The sequence below is a fragment of the Charadrius vociferus genome, unplaced genomic scaffold, assembly GCF_000708025.1.
Source record: "Charadrius vociferus isolate BGI_N301 unplaced genomic scaffold, ASM70802v2 scaffold858, whole genome shotgun sequence".
Classification (NCBI taxonomy): Eukaryota; Metazoa; Chordata; class Aves; order Charadriiformes; family Charadriidae; genus Charadrius; species Charadrius vociferus.
The window spans coordinates 3056559-3070447 of NW_009649724.1; the positions used below are offsets into that span (position 1 = coordinate 3056559).

The 13889-nt window shown below is 49.8% G+C and overlaps 1 protein-coding gene across 1 annotated transcript in view; it reads left to right on the top strand.

Moving 5' to 3' along the window:
- Positions 1–13889, top strand: part of ARHGAP32 (Rho GTPase activating protein 32) — a 152610-nt gene that overhangs the window by 106347 nt on the left and 32374 nt on the right. The window contains exon 10 of the mRNA XM_009890807.1: positions 11476–11625. Within this exon, the coding sequence (XP_009889109.1) occupies positions 11476–11625 (150 nt within the window). The remainder of the gene's footprint in view (positions 1–11475; positions 11626–13889) is intronic.

A 13889-nucleotide genomic window follows, 5' to 3' on the forward strand; every position in this document is an offset into this window, starting at 1 on the left:
AGGGCTCTGCTGGGCAGGAGCAGGTGAGAGGGGGCTCGTATTTTTTTGGGGGAGGGGGGGGCTCTTCGCCTTGGCTTTAGCATCTTCCTTATGTAATGCTCGCGGGGTATTTTTAGGTCCCTGCGCCCACTTGTTGCTTAGTAACTTGCCGGCGGTTTAACGCGCCGTTTAGGGAGAATGTGATGTCTTCGAATGGCGATTTTATTTCTTTTCTGGGGAAGGGGCGGCTCGGCAGGCACTGGGGTGAGGAGCCCCCGGGCGGGGAGGTGGCCCGGGGGTGCGGGGAGGTGGCCCAGGGGTGCGGGGAGGTGGCCCGGAGCAGAACTGGTCCTACAGAGGGGCGATGCAGTCGGGGCTCTCGAATGCTGCGGAGGGGCAGCTCGGGATCACGGCTTTAGCCGGGTCAGGGCTTTAGCCAGGAGAAAAAGTACCAGTTCCTCGGTGATTTCCACCGAGTCCCTCTCCTCCGGCACCCGGGGACGTGGACCCGGCTGCTTGTGCCCTGCGAGAAGCCCCTCGGGGATGCGTGCCCCTGGGGGGCTGCCTGCCTTGGTGGTTGGCTTCTCCGGCCAAGGAAGGACTGGTTAACACCGCATACTTCCCGCCCTCCCCCCCTTGCTAGTTGTTTTATTTCTGTTTCCCTTTTACTGATCTCTGGCTTCAGGTTTCTGTTGCGCCTTTCTGCTCACTAGGTTTGCAGCTGTAAACTGTTTTATTACGGTAGGGTCAGGGGTGTGTAGCGAGCCGGAGCTGTTAAAGGGAGCGCCTTTCATGTCCAGGCTGCTTTGTGGGAGGATTCCCACTCAAATCCCAGGGGAGAAGGAATTCCAGCTTGCAAGCCCCCTCCAGCACAGTCAAGCAGGGTCCTTGGGGTGGCAGAGATGGGAGATCGGTCCTTGGGGTGGCAGAGATGGGTGATCGGTGGTCCTGCTCAGATCTATACCTAGCTCCCAAAGGGGCAGTGGACAGATGGGAATGTCTAGAATTTGAATTTCAATAGGTTTTTGCATATCGCTTTATCTTTTTGTTTTCCTTCCCTCGACGCTGGAGGCCAGAGGATGCATTCCTAAGCATTAATATTATGGATGCTGTTGTGCAGGAGAAGGGGGCTTCCTATTTAAAAATGCGGGTCCTTTGTTTGCTGCAGCCCCGGGCAGCGAAAGCACACTCTGAAAAATAACATTCCCAGGGAGAATAGTTACCCTGATCACAGTGGACACTTTGCAAGTAGCCATGGCTCGTCTGTTCGTATTTGTTCAGCAAACCTGCTAGAAGCTACAGTCCATTTTAAGGACTAAATGCCCTGCAGGATCTTATTATTTATGACAGAGAAGACATGAGGCCTTCCCTTTCCACCCTTCCCCGACCTCCTTTGTTCTGGGCACCACACAGGCATGATAAAAGAGTCTCATTTGAAATCAAAGCTCTGGGCTGGTAAGATAAAGGAAAAGGAATAAAGCAGGCAAAACAATGCAATATCTGCATTCCTAAGTCTTAGAAAGCAGATTTAGTTCCCCGCAAATCCCCAAACGTATTGGACCCAATTTTCATTTTCAGTAAAGCTTTTTTACACTTCTTTAGCTGTGTAAGGAGGATGCATGGGAAGATGTCTTTTCATCCTCTTTAAAGCTATTGTATCCTCCCGGTGCTGCATAAAGTGACAGTAATGTGAAAGCAGCTCATGGCCGTTGTCTTCAATATTGTTGCCACTCCAGGTGAGTGGAAATTTTGCTTCCAAAGGCAGAATCCTCTCAGGGCTTAATGCATAATAGCTGAAGTATAAACCATTTAGAAAGTCAGGGCTGTAAATAGGAAAAGAACAGAATGATATCAATCTTCGAAGAGTCGCTGGCTGTAATTTGAAAGTAGCTGGTGTGGGCTGTGAACAGCTGCCCTCTGGCTAGTGAAAATGGAGATAGGCGGCTTTTGTGAAGGGATTGGGAGAGCAGCAGTAATGTTACTGGTCATACTGGGAGTACCGCATACTTCAGAAAGTCTGTACGCTGAGGATTGAAGTAACGGCAGTGCCGTGTGGCTTAAGAACAGGCAGGTAGCGTGCTTTGACCCGGGTCCCCTCCTTGTTCCAGATGCATTGCTCATGGCCCTTCCCAGTGGAATAAAGAGGTTCCTTCCCAGTGTCTTCCCAAGGCCTTGCGTAAGAGCAAACACCCTCTCGCTGCGGGATTGGGCTCCATCTGCCAAACTCCTAATTATTCAGCTTCTCTTGTTTGTTGATTCATGTCAGATCTTTTTTCATTGCTTGCCTCCTCCCACCACCCAAGCTGGAGCGTGCTGCCGTGCAAAACTGGAGTAACTTGACTGCCGCAGTCACTCCGGTTATCCCGGTTTAGCTGATGTCAGGATTGGGCTGAAGCGTGATTTGTGTTTGAATGACTAGCGAGAGCTCTGGGCTGCCTGCGTGTGTCCAAAGTACTTGATGTTACTCAGGGTTGGCTTGGGTTACTGTCAAGTTTTTGGAAAATCTCCTGCAGCGCTGCTGCCGCTTGTAGCAGGAGTAGAGGTGGTGCGGGTGAGGCTCAAGCGGCCGCACCACAACTTCAGTCAGGGTGGTTGGAAGCCTTCCCACCGAGGAGGGATCCCGCATGCGGCTGGTGTTTGAGGGAGGGCGAAGGCGGTTTGCCTTCAAATACGTGTAAGTTTGAGAACAGTTGATTCTTGACTTCTCTGAAGCCATAGAGAGGACAATAGCAGCTCAAGTGATTACCAACAGAGAATACATGGTATTTTCATCACTGGAGACTGTCGAGTTGGAGAAACTCCTGGCAGAGTTGGGTGAGGTACGGTTGAACCTGTGCTGGTGTCACCTCATGGCTTCGGTGGCATCTTGGCTCTTGATTGCTCTCCCCTCTCTGCCTTATTTGCAAGGGTCTGCAGAGTATCCAACAGACGGTTACCTGGTCGATGTTGATGCTTGCTTGGTTGTTGATGTTCTAAAAGAGGTTTTCTTCTCAAAATATACAAATTGTGTAAGGATTTGAGAAACATTCAGGTTCCGGTATGGCATTCTCGTTAGTGCGAATTTAGTGTTACACAAGGTTTTGGTGCATTCTCATGGCAAGATCTGACATATCTATAGGCGTAGCGTGTGCCTGGGCATGCAAGGTTCAGTGATGGTGTTATCCCAAAGTGAACATCAACAGTGTCTCTCTGATGGACAGATCTGATGTTGGGCTAATGATGCGGTTACCTGAGTCAGAACGTTATTTTTCAAGAGGATCGTTAATCTCCAAGGTAAGCAAGAAAAGCAGAAGGACTGCATTAAACTCTGCTAGAACACACAGAGGTTTAGCAAAATGTACCACGAATGCAAAAGGTATTTTGGGTGTCTCCTTTGCTATCTTTCTCCTAGCTCTACGTTTCCCAGTTTGCTCCCTGTTGTCTCCCAGTCCCGCTGCTGGCCTTGTGACCTCTTTGTGTCACCCAAGCTGCTGGCACTACTGCCTTGTGTGCTAAATGCCCTCACCTCTGTCCTTTGGTTTTCAGCTCCCACTTGTTTTCCAGTCCTGGCCCCTGATAACTTGTTTTCTTTGAGCTCCAGCCCTGTCCGTTCTTATTTGCTCACCTCCAGCTGCAAACCCTCGTGTTCCCGAACCAAAGCCCGTCCCTGCTGCGTTGTCACCAAGACCGCATTAGTCAGCGCTGCTTTTTTTTCCAGCTACAATTCCAACATGTTAATAGAATTAATAGATTGACCTTGTCAGTCCTTGCACCTCTGAAACCTCTCTCCTTTCCCACTTACCCCTCAGCTAACTGATTTATATCTCCTAACCACGTACTGCTTCCCGCAGGGGAGGTATGCCGTGCTTCAGGGCATCCATTCAGAGGTGACCTGCACCCGGTTTCTGCGCCCGGTTTGTTCAGGAGGTCAGGTCGTATTACCGTGACGCTCCCTCATGGCCTCGGAGCCTGTGAAAAGCCTGTCCGGCATCTCTTTGGCCCCGAAGGTATCGCAGATTTCTTGGTAGCAAACTGTGCTATCTGTGGGTAAGTGACATACTTAGGCATCGAGCGAACCTTGCGGTGATTGTTCTTGTCTTATTCTAAATACCAAATTTGGCAACGAAGAGCATGGAAGCAGTCTTTGTCTTTTTTTCATGGTTCTCATACGCGTTTTCTCATTGATGTGAAGAAACCTTCTCCAGACAGTTCAAACTGTAAATAATCCTTGTGGGTATCGGTACAGATGTGTGCGTTCAGTCAAATCGATAATGTTGAAAGCAGTCGATGCTGCTGGTCAGAGATGCTGTTAGCTTTTGGCTTTGCAGGCTCCTCTCTCTGGAAGAGGACTAATTAGACCCAACTGCGGCGAAAGCTGACAGAGGTGGCTATATAATCGGGGCATGACAATGTACGGAGTGAGTTGCCATGCTGGTCCATCTCTGATGCCCGATGTTCCTGTGCTAACCGAAATAAGCCGGTTCTCCAGTGTGAGCCAAAGGCTGAGGCTGGCAAGGACAAGGAGGTGCGGTTTTGTGGAGAGCATCGCTTGCAGACACTGCCCAAAGGATGGCTCCAGAAGCCCGGGCAGGTACAGGGATAAGCGCAGCTTCCTTATTACTGGAATTTGTCAATTAGAACAGCCACATCGCTTATCAGTTTTAATGACCTACTTTGCTCTCCGTGTGTACAGCGCTCTCGTGATAGCTGGAAATATGTGTTTATTCTTGGCTGGTTCTTGTCGTCGTATTTAGTTTTAATGGTTTTTATCTAATGACACTGAAATAAATCACCTTTAACGTATTTCGTGACTTCATACAACACAGAGCCAGCATTAGCTGATGGCAGCCTGGCACAAGGTAAATGCTGCAGCATCAAAAAGCACGCAGCATTTTTATTTTATTTTTCTTTCTAGAGCAAACCAGTAAGTACACATTTATGAAGGTTATTGGAGATGGAAGGACATTTTTAAACTCTCACATCCATGGAATTTTAAAATCTCTTTCTGAAAATCTTTATGACCAACGAGGGAGCCCAGTGTGGAGATTAGTGCCATTATTGATGTGGTGTTGGTTGGTCCTTCTTCAAAAGCAGCGTCCTGTTCAAGGACTAAAGGACGGTGCTTGGTGGTGCGTGGTTCCAGATTCTGGTGGGGTTTTTAGGGCTGTATAAATTAGCTTCCAAAATAGAATCTGCTGTGGCAGGAGGAAAGGAATAAAATATCTTGTTGCTAAGGAACATGACAGAGAACTGGGAGATGTGACTCAATTCTTGGCTTTGTATAATTTCTCTCCAGTAAGATGTGGGTCCACAGAGCATGTCTTTCGAAGCACGAAGGGATAGATATTAAAAATATTTACTGCGGTTTTAAGGAGGGGCCGAGATAACCGATGCTGTGCGGGGAACCCGCTGAACTCGCTCCACGTGCCGTTAAATGTATTCCTGAGCGTGTGCAGAATCAGGAGTGTAGGAAATATGTGGCAAAACCAAACCCGGCTTCTCGTCTCCTGATTCCTGGTGCTGCTCTTTCTTCAAAAGAGTCCGTTGCTGCTCTTTCTCTCCCCGTGGTAGAATTTCATTTTAGAGGAGAATGGGTCTTGCGGGGCTAATAGCCTGGCAAAATTGTAGCTTGGCTTGCTGGAAATCTCCCTTCGGAGAGGGTTTTGGTGTGTAACAGCTGGCTGTGCTTTTATTACGGCATTCCCTCACCTTTTCCCAGCTTTGACTTTGTGACGGGGGGGTGCAGTTTGTTCATATATTTGAAGCTATGCGGCCGCCCGTGTTCCCGCTGGGTGCTGCCGCCGGTGAAATCGCTGCGCGCAGCAGGAGAAACAACGGCACGTGCTGGGAGCGCGGGGCACCGTACACCCCCCAAGAGTTTCCTCCTAGAGCCAAAGTTGACTAACCCGGTGTTGGAGAACGTGCTGCCCTCCGGGATCCCGCGGAGAGGATTGGGCCTGAGTTCAAACCCAAAATATTAGCGCTAGCAACAGGAGATGAAGCAGGTGTTCTTTAGTTGTTTAGCAGGGGCTTGTTTTCCCTTGGCAAAGGCTAACGAGGTGGCGGGGGGACAGGCAGGGGGGTCGTGGGGTGTCCTGTAAGTCTGCATTTATTAAAAGGCTTCTCCTGTTTGGTCCCTGTGTTTCAAAGCCAAGGAGCCAGGAGCCAGTGCTCTTTTCCATCCTACCTTTCCTTTTGTTGCCAAGACTTTGGGCAATTGTAATTAAATATTACGTTTTAGAAGTGGTCTCGGGAAGAGTTTTGTGGCCCAGACAGGACACTTCCACAGTTTGGGCTGAGACACATGGTATTGTTGGACTGTGTCCTAATATTATGGGTGTAAATCCAGAGTATAGAATCACAGGCTGGTTTGGATGGGAAGGGACCTGGGACATCATCTCATTCCACCCCCCTGCCCTGGGCAGGGACACCTCCCACCAGCCCAGGTTGCTCAGAGCCAGTCTGCCCTCTTCCAGTTTAAAACCAGCTCCCCTCCCTGATGCAGAGTCCCTCCCCAGCTCTCCTGGAGCCCCTTTAGGCACTGGAAGGGGCTCTGAGGTCTCCCCTTTTTCGCCTTCTCTTCTCCAGGCTGAACCCCCCCAACTCTCCCAGCCTGTCCTCCCAGCAGAGGGGCTCCCCCCCTCCCAGCATCTCCGGGGCCTCCTCTGGCCCCGCTCCAACAGCTCCGTCTCCTTCTGCTGGTGGGACCCCCCGAGCTGGAGGCAGCACTGCAGGGGGGTCTCCCCAGAGCAGAGCGCAGCAGAGGGGCACAATCCCCCCTCGCCCTGCTGGCCACGCTGCTGGGGATGCAGCCCGGGATGCCGGTGGCTTTCTGGGCTGCCAGCGCACATTGCCAGCTCCTGGTGAGCTTCTCATCCATCAACAGCCCCAAGTCCTTCTCCTCATGGCTGCTCTCCGTCCATTCTCCTCCCTGCCTGGATTTGTGCCTGGGCAGTGATTGCATCCCTGTCAAATCTGTACAGGCCCGGGGGGATCAGGCATTGGCACTCCATGGACTGGTTGTGCCTCAGCGAGTCCCGCTCCGTCGCCAGTGGGCTGAGGGTGCAGTTTTGCCACGTGTTGGCTTTGGCAGGGAGCTCAGCGTAAGAAGGTCCCATCTCCTGCGCTTTGCTCCGCCGCCCCCTCACTTGGGCTGCCACGACTGCTCACGCTCCTCTGCTGTAAGAGCATCAAGTTCAGCAGATTATTTTTAATCTGGGTCGCTGCCATGACTTTGCTCGCAGTGGAAGCCCACGGAGAGGTGTGGGAGCACAACAGGAGCACCACGATGGCCCGGGAGGGCGGCAGCTCGGAGGAAGGTGCAGGAGACCTCAGCATATCCCAAGAGATCCCCGTGAGCTTTCGGTGGGTTCCCAAAGTAACACAGGAGAAGCACATTGTGCTGAACAACATTCCCTGACTGGGGATCAGCTGGGGCCGACACATTTCTCCAGCAAACAAGCAGCAGAAAGCATATCCTGACGTGCCGATTGAGTCTGCGGCATTAGGGTGAACGAGCCCTGCTTTTAATGAAGTAATTGTTATTTAATAGTTTTTATCAACGTCAGGGGAATTTCGGCCTCGCTTAGACTACAAAAGCCTGGCGGTGCAGCAGCGACGGCGTGGTTTGATTGATAAATGTTCCTCGGGGAGGTACAGCGTATGGCGGTTTCCCAAAACCGCAATGAACTACCTGGCACAAGGATGCCTTTTCCTTCCCTCCCTTCCCACCGTGTGAAGGCTTTGGCCGGCGGAGTTATGTCAGCTGAGGGCGGGATAGTTTTTCGCACTCCTAATTGACACATTTGTGCCAGCAAAATTTCACAAGTAGTCCCACCTCAGGTGGGGGTTTTTTTGTTGTTTGGGTTTTGATTGGGGTTTTTTTCAGCCAGTTTCTCTATGCGAGATGGAGAATTTGTCTTCGCTCGTTCAGGCCAGAGCATAGAGCCAAACCTGCCTTTCGGAGGTGAATTAGGTCCTGCTCCCTCTAGAAAGCCTCTGTTTCTTGGTAAACTATTTGTTTTATAGTGGTTTCATCTGAGGTGGAAAGTCATATGGATAAATATTAGGATTTTTTTTGTTTTGTTTGCCTTTCGGTTGGTAATTCAGCAGCATCTCTGGCTGCAGCACCCATGTAAAGTCGGGTGGTCGTAATGCCACTGTATCGCTTACTTCTGTGTCACTTGTCGACCTGAACACCCCACGTGGAGACACAGACTGTGAATGGTTCAGATCTATCAAATCCCCGCTTTATTGGTGGGACAATAAAGGTAGAAAAGGACTAATTAGATGTGAATTTATTCACATCTCCTTAGTTTGTAACAATTTTAGATCTGTTTCTGGTCTGAACCTCGTGCCTTGATTCCGTAATTTCCTTGTGTTCGCTACTTCTGGGGTTTTGGAGCTCGGCAAATGGGTGTAGGGGTGTCGGACCGCTGCTTGCGCTGCAGCTGGAGAGCATCGCTGGCTGCTGCTGGTTGCTGTCACCAGTGGGACAGCAAAGGTTTGGCACCAGGGGTTCGGGGCAGAAAACATTTACTCTGCAGGATTCTAGGTAGCAGGCTCGGCGTCAGAGCGTATCCAGCAACCGGGGCTGCTGCGCTAGCTGCGTCTAACCCGAAATGCATCAGAAATTAAGTCTCTCTTAGGATGCCTTGCTGGTTTGAGGGCCAAACGATGCCAGAGGACTTGGAAGCAGGACAGAAGGCATTTCACCCTTTATTGCTGTTGGCAGACAGGCAGCATACCTGACGGCCTCCTGAGCTCTTACAGCTTCTAAGCACAGCTTATCCTTACCAGACACCTACTTGCTTTTCTGCTCTTTTTTATAACCTGTCAGCGAAGAGATTTTCTCGCTGTTCTCCTTTCTTCCCCACCCAGGAGAAGGCCGACTCCCATCAGTGAATCATCCGTGCGTAGGTATAGAACTCTGAAGTGGGTTTCGCCGGAGCAGCTCTCGTACGGAGTAGGCAGCGGGGCAGAGCGGAGCGGGGAACTGTGTTTAACCGAGGAACCGTGCAAATCTTCCGCAGGGAGTTTCTGGTTCCTGAACCTGCCGGGGCATCGCCCTGACGGTGTTTTGGACTGCTGCGCTGGTACGCTGTGGGAGGCTGTTCGCAGGAGTCCGCTTAATGAGGCAGAAAACAAGACAATTATTTCAACCTGTACCGAGCGGCTTAAAGGCAGAGCAGATTTATTGTGTTTTAAAAACCACGGTCTCCTTTCTGGTTAGTGATGTAAACAAGTATCAGTACCAAGCCAGGTCCACCCTTGGATCATGGAAGTGTATCCATTGCACCTTTTTCTGGTTTTAAGGCCCGAGGCAGCACCCAAAAGTCACCTGCTGACCTGGTCCCCAGCATTAGGAGAACTTCTGCAGTACTGGCAACGGATGTGTTTCTCTCCATTTTAAATCCATTATCTGATGGAGTCATTTTTCATGAAGTCAAGCAAGGTAGTTGATGAAGAACTGTATACGGAGTCTGTGAACTGATTCAAATGAATACCTGCGTGTTAGTAATTGCTTTATTTATTTGGCTGTTTATTTGGCTGTTGTAAAAGCGTCTGTCTCGGGTCTGTCACCTCCCCGAGCAGTGTCGTGGGAGCCCGAGGGTGTTAGCCCTTAGAAATTCCACCCGAGTCAGGATGAGACTCTGCCTCCATTTATTCTTGAGCAGGGCTGATAGGAGATGGATGATAAATGAGCCGTTACTTTGCTGTGATGGTGGATACAACCAATATCTATCCTAACTTTGTTCGTCATGTCAGCACAATCTGTTCATTTATTGTCTGTAATTAAAAAAAACTCGGCAAACTGAAAACATCCCTTTAATTAAAGCCCCCGCAGCCACAGTTTGTCATGCTCAATGCTTCTGCGTTTTCGTTAAATGATTCGGGTTTGATTGCTGAGAACGCAGACGTGGGGTTTGTTGGAGATTTGGGGATTTCAGATATTCAGATGTGTTTGGCTGCTGCAGATCAGTGTGCTGTCACACTGCTAAAAGGGACTTTATCCAAAAGCGGAGCTCTACTTATAGATAAAAAATATGTTAAAGTCATTGGAATCAGGTTTATTATAAACAGAGGGACTGCACCAATACCTGGTAAAATAGAAGGAAGAATACGCGGCTGTTTAAAGGGATTAAAACATCTCGAAGCATAGTGTGGTATCACCTTGTTCCTGGGACGAGGGTTTTCATGTCCGCCTGCGTGAAGTGTTACTGCACACATCTCTCTCTTGCCGAGCCCCAACTTCGGAGGCTGCTCGCTGGATTTGGGGTTGTGCGTGTTAGCGGGCACTGAGGAGATGCCCCTCCCTCACCTCAACGAAGGGGTCTTCGTTGCTTTTGGTGGTGGTTCGAAATAGCGTTACTCTGCTGAAATTTGATGACGGCACTTAGGGGTTTGATGCAGGGGGAACGTAGGGTTGTCTTCGCTCTCGGGGATGGGGGGCTGGTGGTGCCTTGCCGCTGCAGGAGCCTTTTACACCCAGAGATTTGTTCTTCTCAATAGAGCTCTTCTGTTGAAGTTAAACTGCTTTTAACTCCTGTACACAATGGCACTTTTGTTGGGGAGTTGGGAGCCCTTTTGCTTTTTCCCAGTGGGCCTCAGGAAGAAAAGTTGATGTTCCAGGGCATTGTTCGGTTTCCCATTCAACCCGGGGCTCGGCCTCCCCTCCCAGTTTGCCAGAGTTTGTACCCATACCACCAGCCTGGCACAGCCACCGTGCCGTGTCCAGGGAGAGACGGAGCAGGAGGTTCGGAGGGACGGCTCCTGAGCCGTGTTCTCATCTCTTTGTAGACTTCTTGTATTTATTCCGGAGGGGATAAACTGCATCTCTTTAAATCGGCTGCCGTAGTTTTCTATTCAGGGAACCAAAGACAGGAATGCTTTTATCTAGTGAAGGTTTGAGGAAGCTGAGGGAGCGAATCATGCCCTGGAATGGACGGTACCTCCGCAGCTGCGGCGCGGTCCATTAGAACCGCAGGTGTGCTGGAAGGGCAGTCTGGAGCTCTTAGAGCTAAACGGCCTCCCAGTTCAGATATTATTAGTCATTCGTTTGTTCTGGAGGCGCCTAAGACTGCTAGAATGAGAGCCAGTAACAAAGCATTTAATTCTGCTCGGAGATTATACACCGTGTTTGTCAATGTACGTGAGATGACTGGTTTTGTTAGTTTAGCCCTGTTCGTTTTTCCAGAGACGCAAATTGTAGCTCTCAGGTGCTGCCCGTCAGCCCGTGCCCCGACACAGCTTTCCTGCGCTCCCACCTGAAGCTGCTTTGCAGATAAACGTGTCTTTGTGTTAAATTCTTCCATTACAGCTGCCGCCTGTTATTTCTGCTCTAGCCAAGGATTAGAACAAAAGCCAACTCTCTGTTTAGCATCGGACCTTGGGAAATCTGTGGCTGTAAATAATTGCTGTTAATGTTACTCCAGTACTGTAGAATGTGCTACGCTGGGCTTTGCCCCACTGAGCCAAATCTAGACTGAAGTGGGGTTTATTTGTTTGCTTCTGCAGTGTCAAAGAAACACGGCAAGCTCATCACCTTCCTTCGTACATTCATGAAGTCGCGCCCAACGAAACAGAAGCTGAAACAGCGGGGGATCCTGAAGGAAAGGGTGTTCGGCTGTGACCTGGGAGAGCATCTTCTCAACTCTGGCCATGACGGTAAGAAACAATCCGTTCCTGAGTTCTGCCTTTGTTGAGAATCTTATTTCGGGGTGGTCGTATCTAGCAAAGGGCTAGTTGGTGCTAGCAGAGAAATGTGTGACAAAAATCGATGGCTGAAAGATAAATTGAGGCAAATGCTAATAAGAAGCATCGTGGTTCGACGTGGGAGCACCGAAGACAGATGGAACTACTGCAGATGAGTTCTCAACCTCCTGAAGTCTTCAAATAAATATTAAAGTTTTTTTTGCAGGGAAGTAAATTTTATTTCTGTGTCAGCGTCAATGAATAATTAACTGGTCTGTTACATCCGTACATTTCTCTAACTCAGTACCTTTGTATGATTCTAGCACAATTTGCAGTGTAAATCCTTCATCTGCCTTTTCCCTTGGTTTCACAAAATTTACAGGATATTACATTTTGTCACAGCTTGCTTTCCTCTGAGTTTGTTATGGTGAGTTTTCTGTAGCTCTTCTCGGTCCCTTTCGCCTTCCCATCGGCAGTTCGGGGAGGCAGCAGGGCAGAGCTGTTCATTCCAAGAAAAAAATGACACAATTGTTACTACTCTTCCTCAGATGAACTTTAGTTTCTCGTGCTCTTTCCTACCCTCTCGCTGCGACATCTCCAGTCTCGGCTGCGAAGTCGGGGAGGTACCTGCGTTGCCGCGTAGCAAGCAGAGGGCTCGAATTCTTTCCCGATTTCCCAGCCAAGGTCATCCCTATAAATGTCCCATGCTGGGGGTCACTGGGAAGAGCAGCGTGGAGCGGCCGGGGGCTGCAGCCAGTTTCCTGGGAGTCAAAGCCATCGGGCAGCGAGCGGTGGGCGTAGCATCGCTCTCTGGCTACATCAGCTTCGTGAGCTCCGTCGTATTTTTGCTGCTTGCTTAATGCAGCAGATTTTGCAGTAGACCTCCTGTGCCAAAGCTGTTAGCCTGATGTCTCCCGGCTTTCGCGTGCGGGCTGAAGGAGAAGTGATGTGCGGGGTCAGAAAGGAGTTTCTCTGTTAAATTTTGTTTTCGGTGGTACTTGAGACTCCTCGTTCGCATGAGTGCCTTTTGGAAAAGGGATGGTAAAGGGTGAGGAGTCGTTCCGGGCACTTTTTCCAGCTGATTCAGTGGGTAACAGCAATGTGCACTCCCTTGCCTGACATGAAGCGTTTTACTACCAGTTGGTGAATAATATGAGCTGGTTCTTATGGAATCAGAGCTGTGGCAAGGCTCATTGGCTTGTTAATTGGAACCAGTAGAGATCTTTATTGCTGGGGCTTGAAAAGCATCAGAGAGCCAGAAACCGGATGGTTTGGAGACAGAAAGAGACAGTAACCCGTGTGAGAACTGCAGCAGGAGTAGGTAATTTACGCCGCTGGGTAGCTCTAGAGCTGGGTTTGTATTCGTGCTGTGGGAGCAATCTTGGAGGGCAGGAGACGTGCCAGCGGAGTGAGCTCATTAATGGGAAAGAGAGAATTCTCTTTTATCCCCAGCCCTCCTCCTGTCCATTTTAGTTAGGCACAAGTCAGCAGTAATAAAAGCTTTTCCCTGCCCTCTGCGCTGACTTCTTCCCCTGGCTTTAAGGGGTACGCGTTTTATTTAGCGTTAAAAGGCACATCCTGAGCTGAGCAGAACTGTTCCAACTCCACTGGAGGCTCCTGTTTGACAGTCTGTAGGAGCTCCCTTCTTCTTCTGGTCGTTCCCCTCCCGTCACGTGCGACCGAGTGCCTGTGACTGAGCTGTGCTAATGAGGTCTCTTCATCTGAGAAGTTACCAGTTGCTTTCGCCCTTGATTTAATAACTCTTTCCTAACTCCCCGGAGTGAAGCAGATCCAACTGGAGTGTTGCTAACAGGGCCACGTCTCCATTTCACACAGTGGGATTGTTTTTTTTCCGGTGTGATTCAGCGCTCTGACCTGTATTCCAAGTGACGTAATCCCTGGGATTGGTTTTGCGGAGACGTTTCTGGGTTCCTCTGAATCGAGCTCCGTGCGTGCACAGCATTTTAAGATTCCCTCCTTCTGTAGCATTAAGGTTGCTCAGTGTTGGAACCAGCTGCAGTTACATACTGGTAACGCTTGGGGATTACAGCATAAAACATCTCACTCCAGAAAAACAGAAAAAAACCAACATACTCATAGATTCGTTTAGGTTAATGCCACATTTGGTGGGTTGATGTGCAATACCCAAAAGATTTGGGAGGAGTGAAGGAGCAAACGACGCTGCCCACGGGGGTTGAAAGGAGCGGTGAGGTGTCCTCGTTTGAGGTAAAGCAGAA